General features: G+C 56.8%; 1 protein-coding gene across 1 annotated transcript; it reads left to right on the forward strand.

Annotated features, from left to right (window-relative positions):
• The first annotated feature begins 82 nt into the window (after nt 1-82).
• SDC3 (syndecan 3) lies at nt 83-26,657 on the forward strand. Its single transcript, XM_062594197.1, has 5 exons — nt 83-339; nt 20,670-20,787; nt 21,089-21,666; nt 23,507-23,777; nt 24,764-26,657. The coding sequence occupies exons 1-5, from the start codon at nt 244-246 to the stop codon at nt 24,928-24,930; spliced, it is 1,230 nt and encodes a 409-aa protein (XP_062450181.1). The 5' UTR covers nt 83-243; the 3' UTR covers nt 24,931-26,657.
• Nucleotides 26,658-27,261: the final 604 nt, after the last annotated feature.

Here is a 27,261-nt window from a genome sequence, read left to right on the forward strand (position 1 = left end):
CCCCCCCCCCCGGCGCGGAGAGCGGGGCGGGCCGGCGGCGCTCGCTTCCTGCGGGGGCCGGGCCGAGGCAGCCGGGGGAGGCACGGCCGCTGCGGCCAGCAGCGACACGGCCGCTTCCCGCGGGCGGCGGCAACAAAGGGCCCTTCCTCCCCCCCCCTCCTCCTCCTCCTCCTCCTGCTGCTGCTGCTGCTGCTCCGAGCCGCCGCCGCCGCCGCCGCTCCGAGCCGTCCTTGCGGCAGGAAGATGCCCGGGGAGGTGCCGCCGCCGGCGCCCCGGGGGCTGCGGCGCCTGGCGCTGCTGCTGCTGCTGCTGCTGGGGCTGCGCGCCCGCACCGCGCTGGTGAGCGGGGCCCGGCGGGGCGGGGAGGGGGGGGGAACCGGCACCGGGATCGGCACCGGCACCCTGCCCCGGGGGCGATGGGGGCTGCACCCCGCGCCGGCCCCTCGGCACCTTGCGAGGGGCCCGGGTGACACCCTGCCCCGGCGGCACCCTGACCGCCCCGGGCACCGGCCCCCTGTTGGGACGGAGGCGGTGGGGTGGGGGGGTGCCGAGGGGTGGGGGTGGCAGAGAGGCACCCTGCTGTGGGGCCGGCACCCTACGGCGGGAGCTGGGCCTCGGAGCCAGCCCCTTGCTCGTCGGTGGCTCTGGGAGCCGGGACCCAGCTCCCCGGGCAGGGGGGGGGGGGGGGTTGGGAGCCGGCACCCTGCTCCCCCCCGCCAGCCCCTCCATCCCTAGACCCCCCCCCCCCCAACGGATAGCTGCAGGCAGCCAGCGGCGGCACCCGTGACCCCCCCCAACCACCACCCACCCCTCGAGGGGCGGCTTTGCCCCCCACCCCCACCACACCCTCCGTGCCCCGCTCGGCCTCCTCTCACCCCCCACTGCCCCCCAAGGTGCGGGAGCCGCCGGTGCTGGGAGTGGGTGCTCAGCCCCGGCGGCGCAGGCTGGGTGCCGGGGGGCCGCGTGGGGAGGGGGCTGCAGCTAGATGCCATTTGAAGGTCGTAGGGAAGCGCTGTTCTTTTTTTTTTTTTTTTTTTTTTTTAATAACCCTGCAGGGGGGGAACAAGAGTAGAATCTGCCTCCTGCCCGCTTTGCTGCTTTTTTCGGGGGGGCAAAAAGAAAGTTACTGGCGTTTGCCCTGTGCCCGCTGGGACGGTGCCGGGCAGGGAGGGGGGACGCGGGGTGCAGGATGTGCCCGCAGGCAGCACCCGCCTCTGCGCCAGCTTTTCCCAGCTCCGGGCAATTCCTAGGAGGATTTTTTTTGCTCCACTCGCAGGCGACGATTTTATCGCCGGCGCGAGTAAGAGGTCAGCGCCGGGCCGCTGGTGGCATCTCCAGCCCGAAAAACTCTCCAGAGAGCAGCCGGCTGCTGCTTCCCGGCCAGCGTCACGGGCGAATCTGCTGCCGGCCGATGCTTTCCGGGGACCGAAGGAGCGAGCGCGATTCCCGAGCACGCTTTTTTGCCCCCCGGCTTTGGCGCGGCAGCTCGCTCGGGGGCAACTCGGCGGTTTCACCCTCTTGCCGACCTCGCTTTCTCCTCTCCCTTTAAGAGCCAAAACTCCCGGGGCCTGGCCGCTCGCCAGCGCCGGAGCGGGACGGATTAAATAACGTAGACCTTTTTTCCCAGCGCTCTGGCGTTTCTGCTAACGTTTCCAGGCACCGTGGGCACAGATCCGGCTTTCCCTCCCCGTAAATAAAAGCTCTACCGTGGGGCACATTTGCTAGGAGGCGGGTATATTTGCGGCGTGTTTCCACACCCGGCAGTGTTTATTTCCTCTCCGAAGGGATGGATGCGTTTTCCGAGGCTTGCAAACGCGTCGAGGCCGCGGGGTTTATCGTGCCGGCCGCCCCTCGAGCGCTCCCTTCGCCCCCCTCCCCGCCGCTGCCGAGAAAAGCGGCGGCTCCGTTTGATCCCGGCCCCTCTCGGGCGTGCGGGCTCAACCCTGTATCAGACACCCGAGAATCCCAGAGCGACAGCCCCGCTCGGCGGCACTTGTCCTCCTCGGACAACCACGCCGCTCCGGCCTTTTCCTCCCCCGCCCCCCCCCTCCACCTCCAGTTTGGTCCCTGCTCCGCCTGCCTGGGCCGTGGGTTTACAGATGTTGGATCGACCCCGGTGGATCCTGCTGGATTTTATCCTCCCTGGGATGGAGGGAGGTGGGAAAGATCCGTGTCTGCGGCCGGTGGAGGGTGGTGGTGGTGGTGGTGGTTGGCGGGGGGGAGAGGACGGGACTTGATGTCCTTCCAGGATGCTCCGATGAATAAGCAGAGGCTTCGGCTTTGCCAAGGATCCGCCGCTGTCGCCTAGGGGGAAGCGATTCCCCCCTTCCGGCATGCGGGAGGACGCGGTTTGCTGCGCGCGCTTGAGCGTGCCTCGTGCCGACGGCGTGCTTCGGCCTCCTCTCCCTCCCCATGCAAGGGCTTTTTTTTATCCCGTGCAAGGGCTTTTTTTTTTTTCCATGCAAGATGTATTTTTTCCATGCAACCCCTGGTGCAAGTCCCGGCCTCATGCAACTACCCCCGGTGCAACGCTCCTTGTGCAACCCTGCGTGGTGCTGCCCTGCGCCCCCGAGCCGCAGCGGGGCTCTGCCTCGGAGCCGGCTGCATTTCTTGAGCCGGGACGAGGTCTACGCGCGGCCGGGGTTAACTCGGCTCTGGCTCCCGCGGTTTCGGCGGGCTGGGAGGAGGCAGCGCTGGGGGCGAAGGCTGCGAGCGCCTCGGGGCCCTTGCGTGGGCACAAGCGCCGGGCTGGCGCCGGCCGGCCGGCGGCAGGGCAGCAAAATGCTTCTTCGGGTCATAAGACGGAGGCGGGTGGAAGGAACTGAGTGCTTTCGCCCTGGGTTTTCTCGCCCCGGTGCTGCTGAGGTTCCCCCGTGGCTGCAAACTCCCCCCCCCCCCCCCCCCCGCCCCGGCACCGTGCGCTGCAAACATTGGGGGTGAAAGTGGAGCTCGTCCCTTGTTGCCTTCCGCGCTGAGAGTCCGGATCCTGCCCCGGATGCACGGACGCGCGCGTTGCCCTTCCTCGTCCCCTCCTGGCCGGGCCAAGCGGGATGGAGGGGTCAAAGTGGGGCTTCTATTCTATTCTATTCTATTCTACTCTATTCTCTATGTATCCTGTATATCTATACACTCCATTCTATTCTATACTCTATATTCTAGTCTATATTCTACATTCTCTATTCTATTCTATTCTGAATTTTGGCCAAGAAATTCTTCTTTGCCGAGTCAGCAGCTCCGGAGCTGCTGGGACCCCCCCCCCCCCCCGGAGCCTGTGCCGTCCAGCGGGTCCGTGCCGTCGTCGTTCCCGAGCCGCCTTCTGCAGTCGCCCCGGCGGCGCTGCTCGATGGGGCGCGAGGCTCCCGAGCCCGTGCGAAAGCCCTGGCTCCGGCCCAGCGGAAAAAGCCGGAGCTGCCAGGGAGCCGTTGATGGAACGGGCCTGTCTGGCGGGGGGCCGGGCTGCGGCAGAGAGGTTCCCTTTTTTGGAGCGGCAGCGCTCCCGGCCGCTGCTCGGCTCCTGCCGTCTCGGTTAAAACAGCGAGAGCAATTAGGAAAGAAAAAGAAAAAAATGGGTGGGGGGGAGAAAAAAGATGAAAGAAGAGCGACCCGAGGCAGCTTCGGTGCGTTATTCCAGCGTCGAGCCAGGGCGCTTCCCGCCCTCGGCCAGCGTTGCAGGTCTGAAAAAAGCCGGTTTGCAACGGTGTGAACTGCTCAGAGGGGCTTGGAAACGTCCCTCGGTGCCTCTCGTTCCAAACTCGACTTCCGACGATCCGAGAAGTTAATGAGATTGCTGTTGTTTGTTTATTTTTTTTTAATTCTTATTTTTTCTGTAAGCTAACCGCTGGGCCGTCCCGCGCTCGCCCGGCGGCACCTCGAGCCTCGCTGGGGCGGCGGGGGGGCCTTCGCACCCGCGATGCTTCGCAAACCCGGCGTCCCCGTCGCTCGGGCAGATGGTGGAAAGGGCTTCGCTGCTCTGCCCCAGGGCCCAGCCGCTGACTTAAGCTGCTGGAAACGTAACCGGGGAAGCTGATAAAGCAAAAAAAAACCCCTGTGATCTCCTATTTGGAGGAGACCCCGTTACCACGTTGAGCCGTGCAGGAATCACACGCGTTTTTTCCTGAGAACCGATGCTTGCAGGTGCCTTGAGCTTGCTCCCCTGGGATTAATTGACCACGGCTTTAATTTCCCCCCTCGTTTGATGGCTTTTTCCCTTGCCAGGGGAAAAGGTGGCAGGTCTCGAGGGCGCAAGGAGCCGGGGGCTGGCGAGGATGCGTGTGTTGGGTGGTACCTCCATCGAGGAGGGGATTTTGCTTTTCAGTCCTGCTGGACAAGCGTCCTGGCTGTTGGAGGCTCCATCTCAGGGATGTGGAGGTGAAGCTCACTTTTCTGCAATTAGTGCATCCTGTTAGGTTAGGGGGTAGGAGACTGCCAGGATGCTGGTGCCTATCGCTGTGCTGGGATGCTGGTGCCCATCACCATGCCAGGATGCTGGTGCCCATCCCTCTTCAGGGATGCTGGTGCTCATCACTCTGCAGAGATGTTGTTGCCCATCGCCATGCGGGCATGCTGGTGCCCATCCATTGCCCGTCCCCATGCCGGGATGCTGGTGCCCGTCCCCATGCCGGGATGCTGGTGCCCATCCCTCTGCAGGGATGTTGGCATCCATCATGCACGCGGATGCTGGTGCCTTTGAGAGGACTCCAGCCACTGACCTCAGCAGAAAGACGTTCCTCTTCTCTCTTCCCTTCCCCATCCTCCCTGACCCTGATGCAGAGGAGAGCAAGGCAGGACGTTTCTCTCTGCCCGCCTTTCTCTTCCTCTTGCATCCGCAGCAGTAAGGCGCTAAAACCAGCTACTCAAGATGAGAAAAAGGCCTCGAACAAGGCATGTGGTGAAGCAACCTCCTCTCGCAGTTATTGCTTGATCCTCGGCTGCATCCAGGGGCTCTACCTGAGAGCCGGCCGGGGGGGGGGAGGATTTTTCCCTATAGTGGAAAAAGATCCCCTACAGGGATCTCTGCACCGGCAGGCTGAAGGAGAGGAAACCTCCCTCCTGCCTGGACGTTTTGCTGAGGGTTGCCCAGGCTGACGGGGAAAGAGCAAGGTGTGAAATAACTATTGGCATTTCTCCCTCTGGGGGATTCCTGGTGCCGTTCCCAATTCCGACATGCAGGTGGATGCTGCGGAAGCGCCTGCGAGCGGGAAGATGCATGGCAGCGCCGGATTATGGGTTTTCTCCCCCCCCCCCCTTTCTTAATGGCAAAAGTGGGGTTTGTACAGAAACCAGTTTCTTGGGTCTTTAAGGGAAGGAGCATCCCGGAGGCGCTGTTAAAAGCTTATTGCTTTACGCTCAGCGTTGCAAAAGGCTTTATAAAATTGGCTGCCGATCGCCCGGGGAGACGGCGCGAGCGGCGCTGCCGGGCCGCCGCTTCCCGCAGCGTTTTGCGGTCGGCTTTTGGCTCCGCTCGCTGAGCACGAGGGCTCTGCTCCCGCCGCGGCTCGCGCGTCCCGGGGGACCGCGGGGGAAAAGCAGCCGGTGCAAAATCGATCCCGGGGAAAACCGCCGCGCGGGGCGGCGAGCCGAGGAAGAGGAAGCGTTTGCAAAGCGCGAAGCTCGTCCGGCCCGGCCGGGTTTGGCTCTGCGTCGCGGCTCCTGCAGAGAGGGGCCAGCTCCCGAGCCCGCGGTGCCCCCTTGAAATCCGAGCAGCGTTACCCCGGCTCCTTCTCCTCGGGGCTGGAATCCCTTGGAAAATTAGGGAGAGCTCCGGGCTGCGAACGGGCGCGTTTGCGTTTGGCAGGCATGGCCTCTCCCTCAGCATCCGGTCCCATTTCCATGACAACTCTGGGGAAGGTGGGAAGAAACTGCTTCCCGCTGAATACACGCGAGCTTGCAAGCCTCTCTCCTTACCCCATACATTGCCACACCTCCCCATATATATATAAATATATATTTTTTCCCTGTATTTCTTGCTATTCTAACAGGTTTTGTGCAACATGGCACGCAGCATTCAGCCGGCGGAGCGAAGCAGTCGCCTGCCCAGAGCTCTTGCCCAGAGCCGGGGCGTTTTGCAGTCAGAATGCCCTTTCCCTTAGGTGTTTTATTTGTTTTATTTTTATTATTTTTTTTTGCGGGGGGGGTGGGGGATTTGAAAAAAGCCCAAAGAGGCATTAAAACCCACCATGGCCAGGAGAGCATCCCAAGGGACCAGAAACTGGCTCCTCCCTGTCCCCCGCTGTATCCCAGCTCAGACTGGGTTAAGATTGCAGCGATGCAGAAGTTTTGCCTGGACCGTGGGTTCACGCTGGCGGGATGTTTCCAAATTCTCCCGTGCTGCAGCCGGCAGGGATTCAAAGCGCCTTTATCCTAAAGCTTTATGCACGGACGAGAGCGAGCGGGCGGGTTTTCCTACGTGGTTTGCAAAACATTGAGCATTGCAAGCGGGCCGGCTAGCAGCAGCTCCGCGAGAGCTTTCCCGGCCCGAAAGCAAGCGGGGAGAAGGAAAACGTATCGGGGCTGAGGCTGCTGCCTCCAGCTTTGCTCCCGTCGGAGCGGGTTTGGCCGCGCTCTGGAGCTTGGAGAAGACGCAGGAGCCCCGGAGGACGAGCGCGGCTCCGCCGTTGCAAGCCGGTCGCGGCGTTGCAATAGCTGTCGCTCGCTCCCGCCGTTGCGCGGGGGCATCCGGGGTGTAATTTTAGCACTTAATCCTGCCCAGGTAAATCCTCCGTTTATTGCAGGCGGTAAAAACCCGCCGACGGCGCCGGGCCGGGGCTTTTCCGTCGCCCTCCCCCAGCGAGCGCCCGTTCAATCCGCCGGCCTCGGCGCGCCGCCGGGTAATCCCCGCGGCCGCACTAATCCCCGTCCCTCGCTGAACCCGCGTCGCCGCTCGCTCCCGCCGCAGCGCGAGGAGGTTTCACGGGAGAGGCCGAAGCTTTTCCGAGAACGGCTGAGATGCGGTAGAGGCGGGTGGCGGCGGTGGAAGAAGCTCCGAAGCAGAGCAGCTTTTGGGCTCGCAAGGCCTTTTTCAGCTTTTTCAGCTTTTCCCTCTCCCCCTAAACTCTGGCACTTTGAAGGCCCCAGTAACCAGATCGGGGAAACTCTCAGCTCGACGCCCCGATCTCGGACCGATTTCTTTCATCTCGAAACCCGAGAGTCGCCGAGTTTCGCCGAGCGCCACGGCTGCTCCGTGCTGGGGAAAAAAAAAAAAAAAAAAAAAAGAGAGAGAGAGGGGGCTAATTGCACTTCTGATTTTTCTTTTTTTTTTCTTTTTTTTTCCTTTTTCCTTGGACAAAACCTGCAGTAGCTGTGCTCGCGCCGCCTCCCCCGGCTCTGCGGCGGGGGTAGAAGGGCCGGCGGCAGCGGCCTCGGTTGCCGCTCCGAGACGGAAAGCGGCGGCAGATAAAGCTCGGGGCGGGCGGCTGACGGCCCTTCGCGCGCCGGCTGCGAGGGCGCCGCGGCCCTTGGTGCGAGTGATGAGCCAAGACAGCCGAAACTGGGTTACCCTCGGTGGAGCGGAGCCGCCGTTGCGCCGTTGTTATTTCTTCTTCTTCCTTTTTTTTTTTTTTCTTTCCTTTTCCTGCGTTTTTCCCTGGGTTAAGGTGTAAGCGAAGGAGAAACGAGGTGGATTTGCAGGGATGAGAAGGTCCTTTCCTCCCGGACCCGCTGTCCGGGTGTCCTGCAAGCCAAGGGGTCGCCAGACCCCATGCAGCCAACCCCGGGAGCCCGGAGCATCTCCTAGATGCTGCTTATCCCTCCGGATTGATGGCGTTATCAATCCCGAACCACAGCGGTAAATCATCTGGGAACGTCCCCTTTGGGGTCTGCCCTTGGGATCAGGCACAGGCAGGATTAACCCCCCGGCAAACCCGAGCGCGGCCCCTCCGGCGAAGCCCCGCTCCGGCCCCGGCGCGTTGCTCTCAGCGCGTTAAATCGCTGTATCTCGAGGGCTGGAGCCGTCGTAATATTTTCTTAGTAGTGGTGCCCTGAGCCTTCTCGGTGCTTTTGACATATGGGAGCTGCTAAATACGAGCAGGCAGGGAGCGGGATGAGCTATTCCTGCTGACACAGGTTTTTGGAGGCCCTGCTCAGCCTGGAGCAGAGTTTCTTCCCCTTCCTCCCCGAGCGAAGCGCCCGCCGCGATGCCCCAAAACCGGCGCGTTCGAGTGAGCAAAGCGGCCCCTGGGAGCTGAAAGGAAAGGAAAAAAATATCTATAAACTCCTATTTTCCGGCTCCTCGGAGAGCTGGTGCTCGGCTCGGAGAGCTGCCTGCAACGCGCCTTTGTGGAAGGTGAGAAAAGCTCGAGATAGTTTTGCGTGTTAAGCTGCAATAGGATTACGGAGCAGAGCAAATTAAATCAATTCGGCAACGGCCGGGGGGAAGATCCCGCCGACGCTGGCGGCTTCCTTGCCGCGGCGCGAGCCGAGGCCGGAACGCGCGTCCCGACGCCCGAGACACGGCAGGGCGGGAGCTGCACTTCGCGCCGAGAGACGCAGTCTGGCCAGGCCCCCCGGAACCGGAGCGGCGGTGCCGAGCCGCGGCGCGGGGCCGCCGCCTCGCCTGTCTCCCTGTCGGCGCGGGCTCGGGGCAGCGGCGCCGGATTTTCCGAGGGCCGCCCGTGTCGCTGCGGCAACGCGCGCTCCCGCCGGTCCGGTGGGAATTAATGAGTCTGGAGCCAGCGGTAAAATCCTCGGAGCGGCAAAGAAATTGGACTGGACAGGTAGCGCCCGGGGGGGAAGGAGGAGCGGGGGGGAGCGCGGCGGGAGGCGGAAGCGGAGCCGGGAGCTGGCGAGGTGCAGGAAGGAAAGACGAGCCAGGAGGAAAGAGCGATGTGGAGCGCGAAGCAGCCAAGTCCTGCAGAGAGCGGGGGGATCGAGGGACGCAGGAGATGGCCGGGAGGGAGGAAGCGGCTCCCCGTGTGGATCGCATCTCCCCACGTCCCGGCCACCCCTCCGGAGGGCTTTTCGGGCCGGGAAAAGCCGAGGGTGCCGGGGCAGGGCCCTCGTCCTGCAGAGCCCGTCGTTAGCCGCCGCTCTCGTGGGATCTGCCCGGAGGGATGGTGACGCCGGAGCATCCCGTCCCCTCGGCTCGATCCGCCCGTCCCTCGCGTCCCTTCCCACCCCTGATTTAGCAGCTCTGCGGGATGCTCCGGCTCTGGTAGGAGGACCAAGGGCCGAGTCTCCTCGCGCCGCAGGTTCAGCGTGTCGGGATATTGCTCCGGGCAGCGGCGTTGGGCTCTCGCCGGTGCTGGCCGCCGCCGGGACGTTTCTGAAACACGGCTCCCGCTTGGCATTTTCCGTAGGCCGGGCGCCTCCAGGGCGCGGTGGGAAAATCCCTGCCCGGCTCCCGTTCAATGCCGATAACGTCGTCGCAGGCGAAGCGGCCGGGGCGAATCAAGTCGCATCGGATAAACCCGCCGGCGCCGTACGGGAGCGGGCGGGAGGAGGCGAACCCGGCGCTGCCCGGGGACCGTTCGCTCTCGGGGCCACCGAGCTGCCGGCGGGAACGCCGGGAAGAAACCTCGCCGCCAGCCTGGGGCAGTCTCTGCCGAAGAGCCTCGCTGGGCTCGTTGGGGTCTTTACCCTGCATGCAGCAGGAGGCGGTTACTTGTTTTTTTTTTTTTTTTTTTTCAATTTATTTATTTATTATTATTATTTTCCGCCATCTCCCCGGGGGTAGGGAGCGGAGCATGCCTGGCAATCGGGTGTTATCGCCAATTCATGTCAGGAGGCTTCCTACGCCTCACGGCAGCCCTGGCTCGGGGGTATTTCTTGCGTGATGGTGCTAATCCGCCGAGGACTTGGGATTAAAAAATAATGACGGAGACGGGCAATCCCGAGGAGGAAAAGCCGATGCTCTCCGAAGAGGCGGAGAGCTTTGCTTTGCGTGAATATTTGTGCCGACCTCCTTCCTGCGGCTGGTGCCTCCGAGTCCGGGAAGCCCGCGATCCCGGGTGGAGCAGCGCGACCTGCCCTCGTGTCTCAGACACCCGCGACGTCGCCGCGTGCTGCTCAGTTAGAGCCGCGGCTTTTGCTGCTCGTTATATTCGGGGAGCGGTAATTAAATGCTCGCACGCGGCCGAGCGCCGGTTTCCGGGAGCGCTCGTGCCCGGCCGGGCTCCTCCGGTGCTTCGCCTGCGTCGGAGGGATCGATCTGAAGGCAGAATAATTGCTGCTGCTCAGTAAACGTTAATGATTATTTTCCTCGCGTAAAATAACTGGCCTATTAAATCAAAATGCACTGGGGTTCAGGCAGCTGCTATTCTGGGCATTAATTAATTTGGAAAAGAATAAAGTTACAAAAAAAAAAAAGAAAGAAAGAAAAAAACTGGCCGCCACGGAGCTCACTCGCTCGAGTCGCATCTCTGCCGGTCCAAGCGTTGCTCCCCACCGCTGCCTGCGTCCTGCGGCCCCCGACGCCGGCCGAGCCTTGGGGACGCCGAGGGGCACCGGTGGTCCCCTGCCCGGAGCGGCGCGTCCCCCGGGAGCTCATGCTGTGCTGGAATTGTGAAGTCTTTAGGTTTGGGAGTAATGAGTGTTTTCACTCTGACTTGACGTTTAAGTTGATATTGTTTCAAGAGCTCATAGTGTCATGAAAGCACTTGTTGGAATGAGTTATTACGTTTTCAGTCCACATATAAAACACCAGCAAGGCACTTTCAAGGACTGATTAATTGCAAATATCCCATGGAAACTATCAGAGAATTAATCAACACTTTTCCTGCAATACCTTCTCCGTTTAGTGCGGTTTCGGAGGGAAAATCGGTTCCAACCACGGAAGGATTGCTCAGCCGGCTGGGGAGAGCTGTGTCCTTTCGAGCTTATCTGGGAGGTGCTGGAGTTGGCGAAGGCAAAGCCCAAGGAAAGCAAAGGGTTGCTCTCCAGGGATGGAGATCCCTGGCTCCCGGGAAGTGGCCGGCAGCTTGTTCCAGGCCAACCCCGCGTGGGGGCACACGTGGTCCTGACCCATCCTAGGTGGGCGCAGGGACTCCTGACCAATTCTACGTGGGGTTGCGTTTGGTCCCAAGCAATCCGAAGTGGGGACGTGGACTCCTGACCAGTCCCGGGGTGGGACATACGTGATTCTGACCAATCCCAAGTGGAGACATGAACTCTTGACCAGTCCCAGGGAAGTACACCTGCAGTCCTGACCAACCCTAGGCAAGGACATGGACTCCTGACCTGTTCTGGAGGGGGATGTGCCTGGGCTCGGCGTTGGCCGTGGCACGGTGGGACATGGTGCTGCTGGCTCTCCTCTCTCCTCCGCTGGCAGGAATGGGGCCAAGGCTGCAGGGAAACGTGTCCGGCTCCATCCCCAGCTGCCTTCGAAACCACTGACGTCCCATTCTTTTCGTGTCTCTCCTAATTCCTTCGGGGAAGGCCATCCCTGGCCAGGAGGGCTAGAAATGTGCTTTAAGGAATAACTATGCTCCAAAGGGAAGAACGCTGTGTTTCGGGGCGATGCCAGCAACGAGGGTGTTAAATCAACCCCCCGATATAACGAGAGGTGGCCCGTCTGCCAGCCGCAGGGATTTATCATGCGTCCTGCATAGCTGAGGAGGTGGATGGAGCTGGGTGGGGTTCCATGGGGGCTGTTCCGTGGGGTGCGTTTTGGGGTGCTTCTTTGTGCTGGCAATGAGGGCATCATGGAGAGCTGCAGCTCCGGGTAGGTCGTGGGGGAGGATCCCCTTCCTTAGCGGACGCACAGAGGCTGGTGCATCAGTCCTGCCACATGTCCGAGCGCCGGAGGGCAACCGAAGCCCGACCGCGGTGCCCTGAGACATGCCGGAGGAAATCTCTTAACATCAGAGCACCGCGTTGGCATGGAGGAGGTGGTTTCCATGGTGACCGTTGCCATGCTGGTGGCTACTGGAAGACGATGGCCTCAGCATCTAGGCAAGACGTGGCAGCCTCCCTCCCTGGGTTTGGAGATGGATTGATTTATACGGCTCCCTTCCTCCCAGCATGCGATCCGCGTGCTTAGCAGTGAGGATCTCCTTTGCAACAGCAGCAGATTTCGGGTCTGGCGAAGCCCTCGGGGCAGGTGTTGCCTGGGTTGGTGCTTCCCCCGAGCGTTTATTGCAAAAGAGGAGTGTTGCAAAGGAGGAATGGCTCTGCAAAAGCTCTGCCATGGGGCAGGAATGCCCCCAACAAAACGCACCCACTCTGATCCCGTCTGTCCACCCTGCCCCTCATTCGAGAGGTTTATAGCTCGTGCAGAAGCAATGCAGAGCTGCTCTGGCCACCGTTGTCATCATGCTGCAGATAGGGAGGTCATGGGAGTGGGGCAAGGAGAGGAAAAAGGGGTAGGGAAGTGCGTGTAAAGTTACCCTGGCCAGAGGGAATTTAGGAGGATTCAACTCAACAGGTCCTGGTCCCTTAGGAAGTGTCCAAGGTCATAAAGAGATCTGTAGGATTTTCTGAGGAGCATGTTCCTGCCATGGCTGGAGCTGCCTGGCTGGTGGCTCCTCTCTACCTCAGTTTCTCCATCTGTTAAGCAGGGTAGTGATACCCAGCTCCTCTGGTACACATTGTTAGCTGCATGGTGGTGGGACCATCTTCCTGAACCTCATGTTTTTCATCTGTAAGAGGGTGTTACCTTCCTGGATGAGGGGGGAAGGAGGGACAAGACCTCCTTCATGCTGGGAGTGGATGATGGGGAGGAGCTGAAGCAGCTTTAATCTCCGTGCTCAGCGCTGATGGTGCCTGAGCTCCTGCTCGCTTTCCAAAGCTCATCACACAGGCTTTGGGCGTGATTTGCACCGCTGACTGATGGGCACCTTGGCTACGTTTCCTGGCCAGCGCAGCCAAGTCCCAGCGGAGAGACTGCAAAGGGGATAACACACAGCGGGGCCGGTGTCACCGCGGCGCTAATCTCACTGAGCCTGGCGAGCGGCTGGAGGAGCAATAACATCCTTTGAAGTTGTGTGGAACTTGTTTCTTGTCTGATCTTGATGTCACGTCAGGAACTGGCCAAGTCACCTCCAGAGCTGGGATCTGGATGTGATGACATCCAAATCCCTTGGATCTTGCACTTGTTTTGGCCCATTTAGGTGGCTGGAAGAACTTTGATCAAAGTTTGACTTTCTGTCCCAGCTCTATACAAATCACTTTGCTTTAGGGTTTGTTTTTAGAGCAGTAGACATAAGACCTTTGTGAACAGAGTTGGTGGCAGAGCCAGAGTACTGTCAGGATCACCTGGGAAAGCCCAGATCCTGGTCCGTGGCAGTAACCTGCTCATTAGCTGAGCCACGGCCACGTGGCACGAGCAGTTCCCTTTCTGTGGGACGGTCCCTCAGTGTGGCACAGCAGAGAGCTGGCACCTCGCAGGGCACATTTAAACCCTTATGGCTCTTGCTCTCCGCCTGTGGACTTGCTAGATGGTGCTGCAGGCCACAACCCCTGGAGGCCAGCTGCCATCTTGGGCATGGGTCCCTCCAGCAGCTTTGTGTTGACCCTTGGTTTAATTTGCCTGATGAAGCCCGTCCTTGGGAAAGCAGGGCTGAGCTGGTTAGTGCAACCCCCTGCCAAGAGACGTGAGCTGGGAAGTTGTAATTGCATGCCTGGGAGCTGCTGTCCCTTGGCTGGGGCAGCTCTAGCTGGCTAATCGATGGCTCTTCGCCTCCCACTGCGAGCAGGGCCAAGCAGGGGGGCTGGAGGTGGCTACAGTTGCAGGTTGCACCCTGGCAGGGTTGTTGCACTCAGACTTTCTCTGCTACAGAGCCAGCCGCCTGGGGCGATCCTGCCAATGGTGTCCTCCAACCTTGCTTCAGCCATGGGGAACTGCTGGTTTGAGGCTGAAGGCTGGGGTGATGTTTCTGAGTCGGTGCTGAGGACAAGCCTCCCAGCTGCTTTTCTCAGTGTGGGTGCATCTTCTGTGAGCTTCAGTGGAGACGTGGGCAGCGATGGACAGAGAGAGAGCTGCAGAAGGGGGGATCTGAGCACCGTCCTACGTGATTCACAGCCGGGCTGGGAAAATCACTGTTCCTCTCTGCTTATTCTCCCAGCTGTACGCGGCGGGTGGAAATGCCTCGGCTTTGGCTGGGGGGAGGCTGGAGGCCGCGTGTGACTGCAGGGCTTGCTGCGTGCTGAGTATTAACAATCTAAGCAGCAGTAAATCCAAATAAACACCGACTGTTCCTGAGATTTATTACATGAGCCTGACCTAATACCAGCAGGGCTGCAGCTGGGCCGCGGAGGGGCGGCGTGGGCCGGGAGGTGGTTTATGTAAGTGGCTCGGAAAAGGGAACCAAGCGGCGCAGGGGCCTTCTGGAACAGCCGCGTCCCATGTGCACACCCTGCGTGCTTGGACAACGCGTTCGGGGCTGGGCCGCCCTTTCGCTTCCCCTTCTGCGAGGCTTCCTCCCTCCAGCGGTGCTTTGCTCCCCAAGTGGATCCAGCGCTGATTTCCTTCTGCGCTGGTGCAAAAGCAGCTGGGTGCCTGGGCAGTCTGGCTGCATCCGGTGATATTTGGGGTCCTTAAGCATCTACCAGACATGACTTCACTGTGGGGTTGCCCAGGTCCTTCCCCTGAGCCCTGCTGAGAGCTGCAGCAGGCAGCACGAGCTGTGCATGCCCTTGGACCTCTTCCTCTCTTGGCTCAGGCCCAGAGCCATCTCCTAGGCTCTGTCACAGTGATCGTGCCTGCAACCATAGTGACCATGGTGCTGGACCAAAGCTGCAGTATCCCCATCCTTCACTCGACCCTGGTGTCCCAAGGATGTGGCTGCTTCACAAGCCTTTGCTGATAAATCTTTGCAAAGCCCGGTGGGCTGGAGATGACCTTACTGCAAGGTCCTCCCTGTGCCTAGGCCCAACCGAGCGGTTATTTAGGGTTTAACGCTGGGTCGATGCCATCCTAGGATGCTGGGGAGGTGCAAAGAGCTGTCCAGCATCTGTTATTGCCTACCTTGTTTTTCCTGGCACAGGCACTGTGCTCTGGCCAAGGTTCCCCCTGGCCACCATCGCATGCAAAAAACAAGGGATGGAGCCGACCCAGAAATGTTTGGTCCTGTGCGCAGGGATGCTGGAAACAGGATCCCAGTGCTGGTGCCATGCCCAGAGCCGAGCTCCTGTCCCCGGTAGCTCATTGTGCGAGTGCTTGTGGTCCCCCACCTTCACCCTTGGGTGGGGTCATCTCCCTCTGGCCTCGCCGTGCTGCCAGGCAGTCATCTTCCACCGCGTGAGCTTAAAATGCAGTAAGTGGTATCACCAGCTCCCCTGCCTTGCATGTAAGAGCTGCTTCGTGTGCAGCCTCAGGAGACTCGTGGGGAAGTGAGAGGAGAGAAACCCTCTGCTGTCCCAGTTAAGTCCTGTTTTGCCTCCCCTGAGCAGCTGGAATGCCGCATCTTCCAGTGCTGGTGGCTGCGGGCCATGAATATTTTAGTGCGATTGCACCGTTGCGCCTGGAAGCAGAGATTGTCATGCAAGAGCTGTTATTCCATGCACCGAGTTGGCCAGGCAGCAGCCGGAGCTAGGCTGCTGGCGGGCTGCCCAGTGCTGAGGGCTGCTTTGGGCGCTGGTTAAACTCTTCCGATGGTGGCTCCGCTGCCTTGTGGCTCTTGTGGGAGATCCTGGGCAGATGTCCAGTCCCCACCACAAACTGCCTCTTGCATACGGAGGGCGTCGGGGTGGAAAAATCAGCTGTCCTGCCAAGCGTCCCGTTTTACCGCTAGGAAGTGGTGCTTGCTTCGCTTGGCAGCTCCATGAGCTGGACCCCCACGGGGCTGTGGCACGGACCCGCCTCCCTCCCCCCCAGAGAAGGCAATGATGCTTGCGAAACGCGGGTGGTGCAGCTCGAGGAAGGATTCCCCCCCTCCACTCGCTGCAGGCAGATACAAGGACCGGGGCAAGGAGGAAGGACTCCCAGCTCCAAAGCTGCTCATTGTGCTGGGAGCACCCAGGATTTGGGGGTCAGAGCGTGTGGGAGGTAGCGAAGCTGTCTACCTCCGGTGTCTACACCTCGGGGCACCTTGTAGAAACCACCAGTGCCGTGAGCCCACCTCGGAGCTGCACACTGTGATTGCTTTTCACCAGGGAGCCCCTCGAGGATGCCCAAGCTGGGCCCTGGCGAGGTGCACTCCCTCCTTGTCCGTGCTCCCATGTGCGGGGCAGAGCAATGTTGGGCTCATTTGTCTCAGCAAAATATTTGGGGATGAGACAGTCTGTTTTTTGGATCTGGGAAAGGTCAGTTCTCTTAGCAACTGTGCTGGCCATTGCCTTTGCCATGGGGAATGAGGAGAGTCGTTGCCTGCACTGGCTCAGCGTGGATGTGACTTGCTCCAAGTGCAGAGAGGCTAGGGAGTGATTTATTTTTTTCCCTTTCTTCATTTCCATCCATCCAGCCAGCCAGCTCACTCTTTAGTGAGCCTTTTAGGAAAGGTGGGCTGAATGGGTGAGCCAGGAAGCCTCAGCAAGCGGGATGGTGACAGTCACCGGGGAGCTGTTAGAGATGGGAGATGGATGCTGGTGACCTAAGGAGACTGTGGAGCATGGGCGAGAGCTGACTGCTGCCGATCTGTCACATGCAAACCCCTCTGGGTGCGGACTAGGCTCGTCCAGCACAGCATGAGCCCATGTCCCAAGGGTGCCAAACGCCTTTGCTTCCGCCTCAACTATGAAGATGCTCAGACAGAGAGAGGAGATGGTGGCACATCTTGTCCTGTGCTAGAGAGCCATGTAAGACTGCAGCATCCCTTCACGCTGCATGTGAGGGGCCTGAGCCCTTTGATGCAGAGTCTACAGGAAGGGCCTGATCCAGGGAGGTGCTCAGAGCCGCAGGGTGCTGCTGGCTCGAGGGGACGCAGGGGCTCAAGCGCCCATCCTGGCTCCTACGGCACAGTGGTCCTCTCCACCACTGCTGCGGGCTACATGGTGATACCAAAATGGCGCCCAGGGTGCTTGTACCCAGCAAAGCTCTGCTCCTTGCCCTCATGTCAGGCCAGGGCTATGGGCACTTCAACCTGACCCGTCATGCCCGAACCCTGGTTCCCCTCCCCCTGTCCCAGTGCTATGGGAGCTGAATTTGCTGCAGGCCAAGGCTGTGGAGTGTAGACTCTACTATTCCTGGTCTCCTGCTAAAATGAGAGTCATTCAGATGGTGCAATGCTGATGCCCAGCCCTTGGAGACCACAGCCATCCCCCATCGTTGCCAGTTAACCCTGCTGCTGCTAGCCAGCAAGAAAAGTGAGGGGGTCCCTGATTCAAGAGGTGAACTGGGATGAGCAAAGGGGTTTAGGTGCTTGGACTCACCTACAGAACCCACGTTGCTACAGAAGTTGCTTGAATTTGACATTCCCACCTGCCCCATTTGCTCCATTGATGTTTACTTGCTGCAGGGGGATGGGAACCTGGAGACCAGTGTCTGGAGGGGAGACACTGGTTTGCTCCTGATGGATCATTTCAACCCATTCCACTGCTAAAAGAGATTGAGGGCACATGCTGGCTTATGTGACCCTCTCCACCCTGCGGGGTGAAGGCCAGCATGCCATGGGGTGGCCGTTGCTGGAATGAGCTCTCACTATTTTCCTTCCTGGTCCAAGCACAAGCAGCCAGGGAGACAGCAGCTGCCCCATCTGCTTCCAATTTAAGGCAGAAATGAGCTCGATGGAGCAGGGCCATGTGGCTTCCATTACAGTGAGGCTTTGCAGGTTAATCTCTCCACTGCTAAAAGCCTGAGATGAAGTGAAAGCATTAGTATTCATTTATTTAAAGAAAACCTCAGAGAAGACGAAAAAAAAGCAAGTTTCTGGGCATCTGTGCTTTCTTTGGAAAGCTTTGAAATCTGACCATGTTATACCCCAAAATCAAAAGGCAAAAGAAAAGCAATTCCAAATGTTCCTTTCCCCCCCTGCACAAACCTTGTAATTTTTCTTCCCTTCTCATCAGTTCTGGTGGCCTAGCTTGCTATTTGCAGATGCTTATGGGTGGTAATGCAGGCCCCACTGCTCCCCCAAGGCCCTGCTGCCCTGTGTCTGCAGCGCATTGGTGTTCAAAACGCATTGAACCAGCCCCTGTGTGTCCCTCGTGCTCTTCCTGGTCCTCTGTGGTGGCAGGAATGGAAATGTCCCGCATGGGCTATCTCAGTGGTTGAGCTCTATAGCTTGGGTTAAACATCCGTGTTCTGATCTTCGTGTGAGTGCCCAGCATGCGGGAAGGGCTGGTTCGTCCTTCTCGCAGGGCCACAAGCTGGACTGTAGGTGAGCCGTAACTTAGTTAACAAAATCATTTGCCCTGGGTCTTTGATGTATTGCTTCCCCTTGCCTCTTTTTACTATCTCCTCTTCAGGACTTCATAGATCTGAGGAAAAGATTATTCGAAATCATTTGGCGACACTGAGCTCATTTCTCTTGTAACCCATTGGTGAGACCTTGATTTCCAGCCGCTCCAATTCCCCGTGCACAAAACCACAACAGCTGCTGTGCTGGTTGTGAAGAGGCTGCGTGCAAAGCTGGCAACTCAGCAATGTGTGCTCAGCAGTGGTCAAGTTTGACTGGGCAACTGCACAAAACCATCTCCCAATCCCTTCCTTCGGCTGCGCTTTTCCATGCTTGGCTCAGGTTAAGGCTTAGGGGCTGGTATTGCATTTTGTGTTTTTAGTGGTCCACCTGCGCTTGTTGGCAGAGATCAGAGCAGCACAGAAACTGGAGATGGGAACAACCAAGGGGGTCATTTTGCCTATCGTGTCAGGGCCATCAACGTGGTGTTTGGCTCTGAGTGGCAGCCGGACTGGGAAGCCGTGCTCCCTTTGCGCAAGGTGGGCTGAGAGGCCCCAAGCTCTCCTGGCACCAACTTTGCTGCCCTTGGGATTGACGGCAGAAAAGGCAGACCTATAATATACACTGTGGAGCCTGGGACTTGATACTGCCTGCTGCCCCTTGTCTGCTTGTGCCAACATAACAGCCTTTAGCGAGCACTGGGGAAATTCCTGAGCATTGAGGAATCATAGGATCATAGAACTGGTAAGGTTGGAAGGGACCTCTGGAGATCATCTAGTCCAACCCTCAAACGAGTGGCCCATACAGGAATCGAACTCGTGACCTTGGCATTATTAGCACCACGCTCTGGAGACCATGTTCCTGTCCTTGCTGGGCAAGCTCTTGCCTTGCAGGACAGATCCCCCTTGCCTCGGCTTCTTCTCTTCTGCCTGCAGCCTCCATCCCATCTTTTTTTTGGCTTCCTCATCCCTCCAGCCTGATGTTTCCCAGCCCCATTGCCATGGATATTGAAGTGGTTGCTGTGTTTTCCCAGTGCTGGGATCTTGCGGTCTCAGCTGCAGTAATCAATGCCACCTCTCAAATCCAGAGCATGTCCCTTTCCCCCCCTCATCCTCAGCCTCTTGCTGGAGCGGGGTTCAACACTACCAGGGGCTGCAGCAATTTCCGATTCCCCATGGATTAATTTCAGAGGATAACAGCCGTCCTCTACGAAGCTGCTGGTGACTGTACATTTGAAACTCCAGGATGGTGCATTATCTTTGGGGCAAAGGCTGAGTCTTCCTGTAGGTCTGGAAAGTGCATAGCACATTGGAGACTGGTAGGATATAAATACTGGCTGCTGATGATAAGGGAGAGCAGTGCTATCACTTGAGACAGAGGAGCAGATCTAGCTAGAAAAGCTTAGCAGCATGTTCAGAAGAGGCAGACACTTAAAAGCCCAACTCCCCTTAACCTTCCCAAGAGATTTTTCTCCCCAGAATAGTTTTCAAGCTGCATGTGACACAGGTGGCACATCTGCAGCACCCCAGTGACATATGGGGAGGTAGGGTTTGGCTAGCAAACATGGCATTGATGCAGGCACTTGAGCCTTCAGTCCCTCTAGGAAATGTTCTTTCATCTCAGGAACCAAGGTGGACTTCTCTTCCTAGCAGCTCAGAGTAGCCTGTGGTGCAGAGTGTCTGGTTTTCTCCCCACTGTGGACTGACCGACTCTGAAGGGGGCAACAGGAAGGGACATGGGGGCAAAACTTGCGTGAAGTCCCAAGTTTTAATATCACAGGACTTTCTGACATTTCAAAGCTCCTTTTGTTCTGGTCTGGTACGGAAACCAAAAAACCTGAAGTGCTTGTCAAGATGTAAGACATCCTAATAGGTGAAGGAGACCATTTTGCCCCATTATTTTATTTCTAAGCACTAACCTGACTTGTAACATCTTGAAACATCATACACTATCTTCTAGATCAAAGCCTCCTTGTTTGGTTTGTAATGAAGTGTCAAACTGTGTCAAACAGGAGATGCTTTGATTTGCAAACCAAGATGTTTGAGAGTCCTCCTAGCAAGGGCTCTTGAAGTTTTCAAAACAGTATAGAGCAGTGAAATGTTTTAAGTCTAAAATTATTTCACATTATGACTTTCCATGTTGTGGCAGCTGATACTATATGCTGCTATCATACGTATGCCAGGAATAATGTGAAGATCATCTAAAATAAAATGAGTTGGAGAACTGAAATGAAAATGCTCCTAACAACATTTTCCAAAACAGCTCAGGAGCGCTGGCTGTGATTCCAGCTCTCTGGGCTTTGCTTTCGCCCATCCCAGCCCATTTAACCCTGTTATCATCTCACAAGGACTGTCCTAGGGGTGTCAGAGGCAGCGCAAGACCTGGCCTGCCTTTGGGCGCCTCAGTGGCCGTTTCATGGTCGATACGCAGTTCCTTATGCGACTCTCCTCTGCTTGGTTGCAGGCCCAGCGCTGGCGCAATGAGAACTATGAGAGGCCAGTGGACCTGGAAGGCTCTGGGGATGATGATCCCTTTGGAGACGACGAAATGGATGATGTCTACTCAGGCTCTGGCTCAGGATGTAAGTAGCTGTAAGGCTCCCAGGGAAGGGGCATGGGGTATTGGGTCTGAGGAGCATGGCCATGGATTTTGCTGAGATGGAGAGGAGCTTTCCAGGGGAGCAAGAGAGGGTTGAATTGCACATTATTCACCTCCAGAGGAGCAGCCTTCCTGCCCTCTCCTAGCCAAAAGCAAAAACTGTCCCAAAGGTTTGGGCTCCCTGAGTGACTACATTGCCCATTTTATCCTTGGCATGGATCTCAGCCTTGGGAAATCCCTGGATGGCAGCAACTTCACCATTTGCCGTTCTCCCTCCGTTACAGATTTTGAGCAAGAGTCAGGACTTGAAACAGCAGTGAGCCTCACCACGGACACATCCATCACGCTCCCCACCACTGCGGCCCTGCTGCCTGTCACATTGGTGCAGCCTGTGGCAACCCCCTTTGAAATGCTCCCTGCAGAGGACACCACTCCTATGCAGACGACCAGCATCTTGTATATCCCCAGGATGACAGAGGCACCAGTGATCCCCAGTTGGAAAGTAACCACAACCAGTACCACAGCCAGAGACTCCCCCAGTACAACAACGACGACGACCACCACAACCGCTGCCAGCACCACCACCATGCCCACCGCCAAACCCACCACCATCCGGAGGTTCCTACCCCCCTTTGTCACCAAGGCAGCCACCACCCGGCCCACCACCCTAGAGACGCCCACCACCTCCGTCCTTGAGACCAGCACAGCGACAGAGCTGGCCACATCGCGACTTTCCCCTTCCAGCACAGCCAAGCCCAGGTCTCTGCCAAAACCAAGCACCTCCAGGACTGCAGACCTCACTGAAAAAAGCACTGCGTTGCCATCCAGCCCTGCCACGCTGCCACCCACAGAAGCCCCCCAGGTAGGAGGCAGGAGCCTTTCCAGCTTTCTAAAGACCTCGTGAGTCATGTTTGAAGCCAAGTCATGGTGATGGGAAGGCTCTGGGGTAAATCAGAGTGAGATGAAGCCAGACTGGGCTCTTCTCAGCTCTGTGAAGAGTCAAATGCTTAGGGAAAGGAGTTCAGAAAGTGGGGGCAACTGGCAAGCAGCTCAAGATGAGGCAGAGCATAGTATGGAGCAGCCCCTGCCCCTCTTGCTGCCTGGAGAGCTGTTCTGTTCCTACAGACCTGCACAGATATCTGGACAGCTCAGTGTGGGAGGGCGATGGGGCCGGCATGGACAGCTGGGGGGCTGCCTTGCATCCTTGGTGCCGCCAGCAGTGCCTTGCTTTGCGCAGCTCCTCAGTGGCTTCCCTGGGCCAGGGGTGGAAAAGCAGAGCTGGGGCTACCCAGCCAGCACAGCAACCCCCACATTTTGCAGGGAAAAAGTGTGTGTGTGTGCGGGGGGGGGTTACCTCTATGGGTGTTTTTTGAGCTCATTGTACAGTTTGACAACTCGCAGCCAAACAATGAGAGGTCCAAATGCTCCACAATTATGTACTGATGGTGCATTTCCTGCCCGTTGGGTGTCCTAAGCAGGGGGATTTAATCCACTGATCCATCTCTCATTCAGAGCCCTTAAGGGGCCGTTTGAAAACCACTTTGACTGAAAGGTGGAGTGATTTGTCTAAACTAGTCCCTCTTTTTGTGTACATACATATATGTATATAGCTCTGGGCTCTCGCTGACCTTCAATTAATCTCTGTCACAAAAGGATGAGAAAAGCGAGCTTGTGGTGAACCACTGAGCCATGCACTTGTGCCAGGAGCAGCTTGACATGGAGAAGGCTCATGCGTAGCTGAGGAAGGCAGCAGGGCTGGTTGCCTGCCCTGGGGTCAGTGCAGTGAGCTTTTCGCTCATCCTGATTTGTAACATGAGGACCAGAGGGGTTGCAAAGGAAGGCATTTGCCCCATGGAGGAGGGATCCTAGGGAAAGCTTTGCTCGAGGATGCTCAGTCTGGATAGCTCAGCAAAACAAGCTTATAGTGGATCAGGCTGGTGGGAGAGGGTGGTATGTCAGATGGGATTTATCCCCAAGGAGTCCTCAGGTGCAGGGGTGTTCAGAAGGCAATAAATAGGCCAGGACTGGGCCGGAGAGGGTCTCATCCACAGGACCCACATTTTCACTGTGGTCTGAGCTCGCTGCCTTGCCGAGGGCAGCTCAGCTGGAGACCCCAACATGGAGCTGAGCAGGCCCCACAACCTGGGGAAGAAGGACCTATCTTCCAGCTCCTGTCCTGTGTCACGGGGCAACAACTGTAAGAGCAGGTTGATGGGAGAAAGAGAGAGGGAAGGAGACTTCCTGGGGCAGGGCTTGGGGAGCTCATCCAATAGCATCCAGTTCTTAAGCTTGTTGTTTTCTGTAGTACAAACCATTGCATCCCTTGAGGCCTAGCAAGGAGACATCTGTGAAATGTTTCAGCAGACTCCTGGTCTACACTGGGGGACAGAAAGCCCAAAAGGAGTTCTATGACACGGGAACCTCTTTGGGTTATGATATAGAAAACTACAGGGAGCTGGTGAGAATTTTTACATCTTTGAGGGCATGTGGGACAGGGATAGACAAGAATTGTCCAGCTCAGGTAAGGTGGCCTCAGCTTGGCATCCATGAAGGTGTTGGGGTTGTGCTGCTCTTTGCAGTACAGCTGGACATTTCAGTGACACTGGGAATGGACATCCCAACATTATCCCCCATGTTCCCTGCTGATAGGGTCACCTCATCGGTAGTAGAGCAATCTCCTTCCTCCTTGTCCTGCTTTCCAGATGGAGCCGGGAGAGGTGTCGACGGTGCTCAACAATGAGCTGGAAGTCCCGGTCAGTGGCGGCCCCAGCGGGGACTTTGAGATCCGGGAGGAGGAAGACACGACTCGTCCCGAGCTCAATAACGAGGTGATGGCTGCAGCGACGCCTCCGTCGGGGCCCGGGCTGGGCAGGAACGCCGAGCCCGGGCTCATAGACAATACGATAGACTCTGGCAACTCCGCCGCTCAGCTCCCACAGAAAAACATCCTGGAGAGGAAAGAAGTGTTGATAGGTGAGACTAGAGATCATTGGCTCGTGATGGGAAGAATTGGGATGTTTGTAAGGAAGGCAGTAACCCTGGAGAGGGGCTAGTGTTTGGCAGGGCCCCAGCATGGTTTTGAGCCAGGCACAAGCTCATGATTGCCTGCCAAAATTACCTGCACTCTGGGGCCTTATCTCAGGGATTTCCCCAGGGATCTTCAGGTCTTTGCAGGGCTCAGAGAGGGGAGAGCACAGAGCTCTGCACAATTTGCTTTTTCTAAGATGAGTTTTCCCCCCTAAAAATAGGATGTTTTAATGGCAGTGGTGTGGCCATAACTCTTCAGTCCCTCAGTCCCGGGGTTCTTCTGGCCCCATGGAGGAGTTGCTGCCATTGCCCTCCAGCACATCAGGTGCTGGAGACAGGGCAGAGTATTCCACCACCAGCTAAATGGAGCCGGAGGTGATGGCGTGACTTGGCTGCCCTTCTTGCGGGCTTCAGCTGAGCAGGGCATGGCCTGGCACACCCTCCTGCCTCCTTGCATGAATTTACTGCCTGGGCGAAGACCAGAACAGGACATAGACCTCTGTCTCTGGGGCTGGGCTACCTAGACCAGTTTTTGGCCCTCCACCATGTAGACTATAAAGTAGATGCCTTTGGGTCCAACATATCCTTCTGCCATGAGACAGTTTTTGCTCTGCTGGGAGCTCACTTTCAGCGTCAATGTATTTGAGAGGGTTTTCAAAACTCACGCAATTGCACTAAGCCCTCACTTTCAGTTTTGGTTCTCTTGAAGTTAGATTTCGAGAAAGAAGTTGCTCAGGAACTTGCGACACTCAGAAACGAGCTGGAATCCAAGGGGATCCCCTAGACTGTTATTTGAAATGAAACTTGGAGGTTTGAGGATGGTCCGCAGGGGGACGGGGGCTTGGGGCGACCACTCCATGCGCAGAGCGGTGGGTGCGTGCTGCCTCACTGGCCACCTCCCTGATGGCTTTGCCTTGTGCTCTGTGTTGCAGCGGTGATTGTGGGTGGCGTGGTGGGAGCCCTCTTCGCTGCCTTCCTGGTCATGCTGCTCATCTACCGGATGAAGAAGAAGGACGAGGGGAGCTACACACTGGAAGAGCCGAAGCAGGCGAATGTGACATACCAGAAGCCTGACAAGCAGGAGGAGTTCTACGCGTAGAGACGAGAGCCCACCATGCCTCGCGCTCCCTGCCTTCCTGCCTCAAACTTTCTCTCCTTCTCTACTACATCCAATCTCTCTCTCTTTTTCTCTTTCCTGGATCAGACTGTGAATTTAAAAAGAAAGTGAACAAACAAACAAAAAAAGAAAGAAACAAAACCACAATGGCTAAAAGAGGAAGCAGATCTTTGATGTGAGAAAATCAATTGTCCAGAGCACCACCAAGTTTAGACCAAGTACTACTAACCTTTCTCCAGTGGAAGGGACGGGGTGAGGAGCAAATGGCCAATGCAACTGTGCCTCCGAGACCACTCTGACAAGTGCATACGTGGGTGGTCATTTTGCTGACAGTGGCTGGAGTTCACTGGGCTTTATCAACCAATACATTGGACGCTGGGATCCGGATACCTATTACCAGTCTAGGGGTGCAGAGGGGTTGGTTTGGATTTATCTTCCTTTTTATTTTTCCTCCTTTGGAAAGGAGGGAGGTTTCTTTCTCTCTCTTTTTTATGTTTATTTTTGTATGAGGTTGGTTGCTTTGCAGGAATAACCTTGCTCCATACTTCTATTTGGCAAAAAGGATACAATTGTCAAGTACATTTTGAACTGTGAAAAAGCACAAGGGGCTGGAATACCTGATGCCCCGGGGTTTGCTCTCAGAGTGGAGGAAAATAAATAAGTACATACATGGCCAGTATGCTGGAAACGATCTTTTTGATCACTTCTTCAGAGAGTTCATGGAGCAGCAAGAAGCCCTGTTTTGTATCTCGTCCTGCTCCTTTCCTGCCACCTCCTCACTTCACTGCATTGCTATGTATCGCTGGAGACCTGCAATCTATAGAAACTGCGTGTCATCAGCTGATGAGGGGTTTGGTTGAAAAGGGACCTTACTTTTGCTGGATTTTCACTGTGACCAATAAAACCCAGCTTGTACAGTATGACCGACATCACTGGTTTGCAAATGGAGCTGGGACATTGCTTGGTGGGGAACTGGCAGGGGAAAGAAATAGAAACTGGAAGGCTGAATCCTCTCCTGGGTTCCTCCGAACGGGCTCATGACTCACAAAGCTCAGCAAGCCATGGTGTGCGGCAGTAATAACAGAATTGAAAAGCGTGGAGGCAATACCCTCTCATCTCCCGTGCCAGGGTTGGGGCCTGGGTCATGCCAGGAGACGGGTGCTCTTAGACGTTGTAAGAGGCTAGGCAGCGAGAGGGGGCTTTGCAGAGGGCGGTTTGACTGCTGGGTCTCTCCTTTGTGAAGCCCACGATTGATGTGTTTCTATGACAGTCTTTTGTTGTTCTTTAAATTCCGGCGTAAACCATCTGGCTGCGCGCTGTCACCTCCCGTTGACTTCCGAAGGGCTGTCGATCGGTTCCTCCGTGCCCGGGAGCCAGTGAGAAAAAGATCCCGGGAGCAATCACCAACCCGGCTAAAGCGTTTTCCCCTCTGAGGCTACGTAATGTGCAAAGCAGCTGGGCCTGATCCAGAGCCCAACTTGCAGCTTCTGGAAAGACTATGTTTTGGAGGGAGCCCTCTGCACAGAAAAGTCAATTGGATATTTTAATTAGTTGACTTTTAATTAGCTGAAGCGCTGTTTACGGTGCAGTCGAGGAACTTTTTGTTTTAATGATGGTTGTGATCTTGATGGTGTCCTGCGGAGACCTTGACTTTGCTCTTACAGCAATTTGAACAGAAAAAAAAAAGTAAAAAAAACCAGTTACTTTCACTCTGTTGCATTGCGAATTAACCTGCGCAGACACAGTGACACTTTGTCCCCCTCAAGGCGTTAGTGGATATAGAGATTTATAACCCTGAAGGAGGCTACAAGACAGCAGAGCTTCTTTTTATGTTAGGAATGGAGAGGCCAAACACATAAATTATATACATACATATATATATATATATATATAAAAACACTCACATATGTACGTTTATATATATATATATATATATATATGTATGTATATATATATATTTAGAAAATGAAACCCCTGTAAATTTTTATTGCACTGCATATAATGGCTGGATAGGACTTTGTGATCGTAAAGATTTGCATTTTCTGAGGTTTAGACCCTAACCACTGAGCTTTATCCCCTTGGAGGGCAAACTCTTCTTATTTCACGGTAGGGAACAGAGTCCCTCTACGCAAGCCAGCTCATTAAACCACAGTCCCATAATTAGAGATGTGCGAGCATCAAGATCGCCGTTGGCTTGGCTCTTCTAATGTGCATTTGGCTGTCCTGCTGGTCCCTTGGAGGGTGATGCTGAGAAGCACATGGTGTCTTGCGCGTGTTTGCATGTTTGTATCCCTCATCGGCCCCCATCCCAGC

Source organism: Rhea pennata, chromosome 23 (genome assembly GCF_028389875.1).
Source record: "Rhea pennata isolate bPtePen1 chromosome 23, bPtePen1.pri, whole genome shotgun sequence".
Classification (NCBI taxonomy): domain Eukaryota; kingdom Metazoa; phylum Chordata; class Aves; order Rheiformes; family Rheidae; genus Rhea; species Rhea pennata.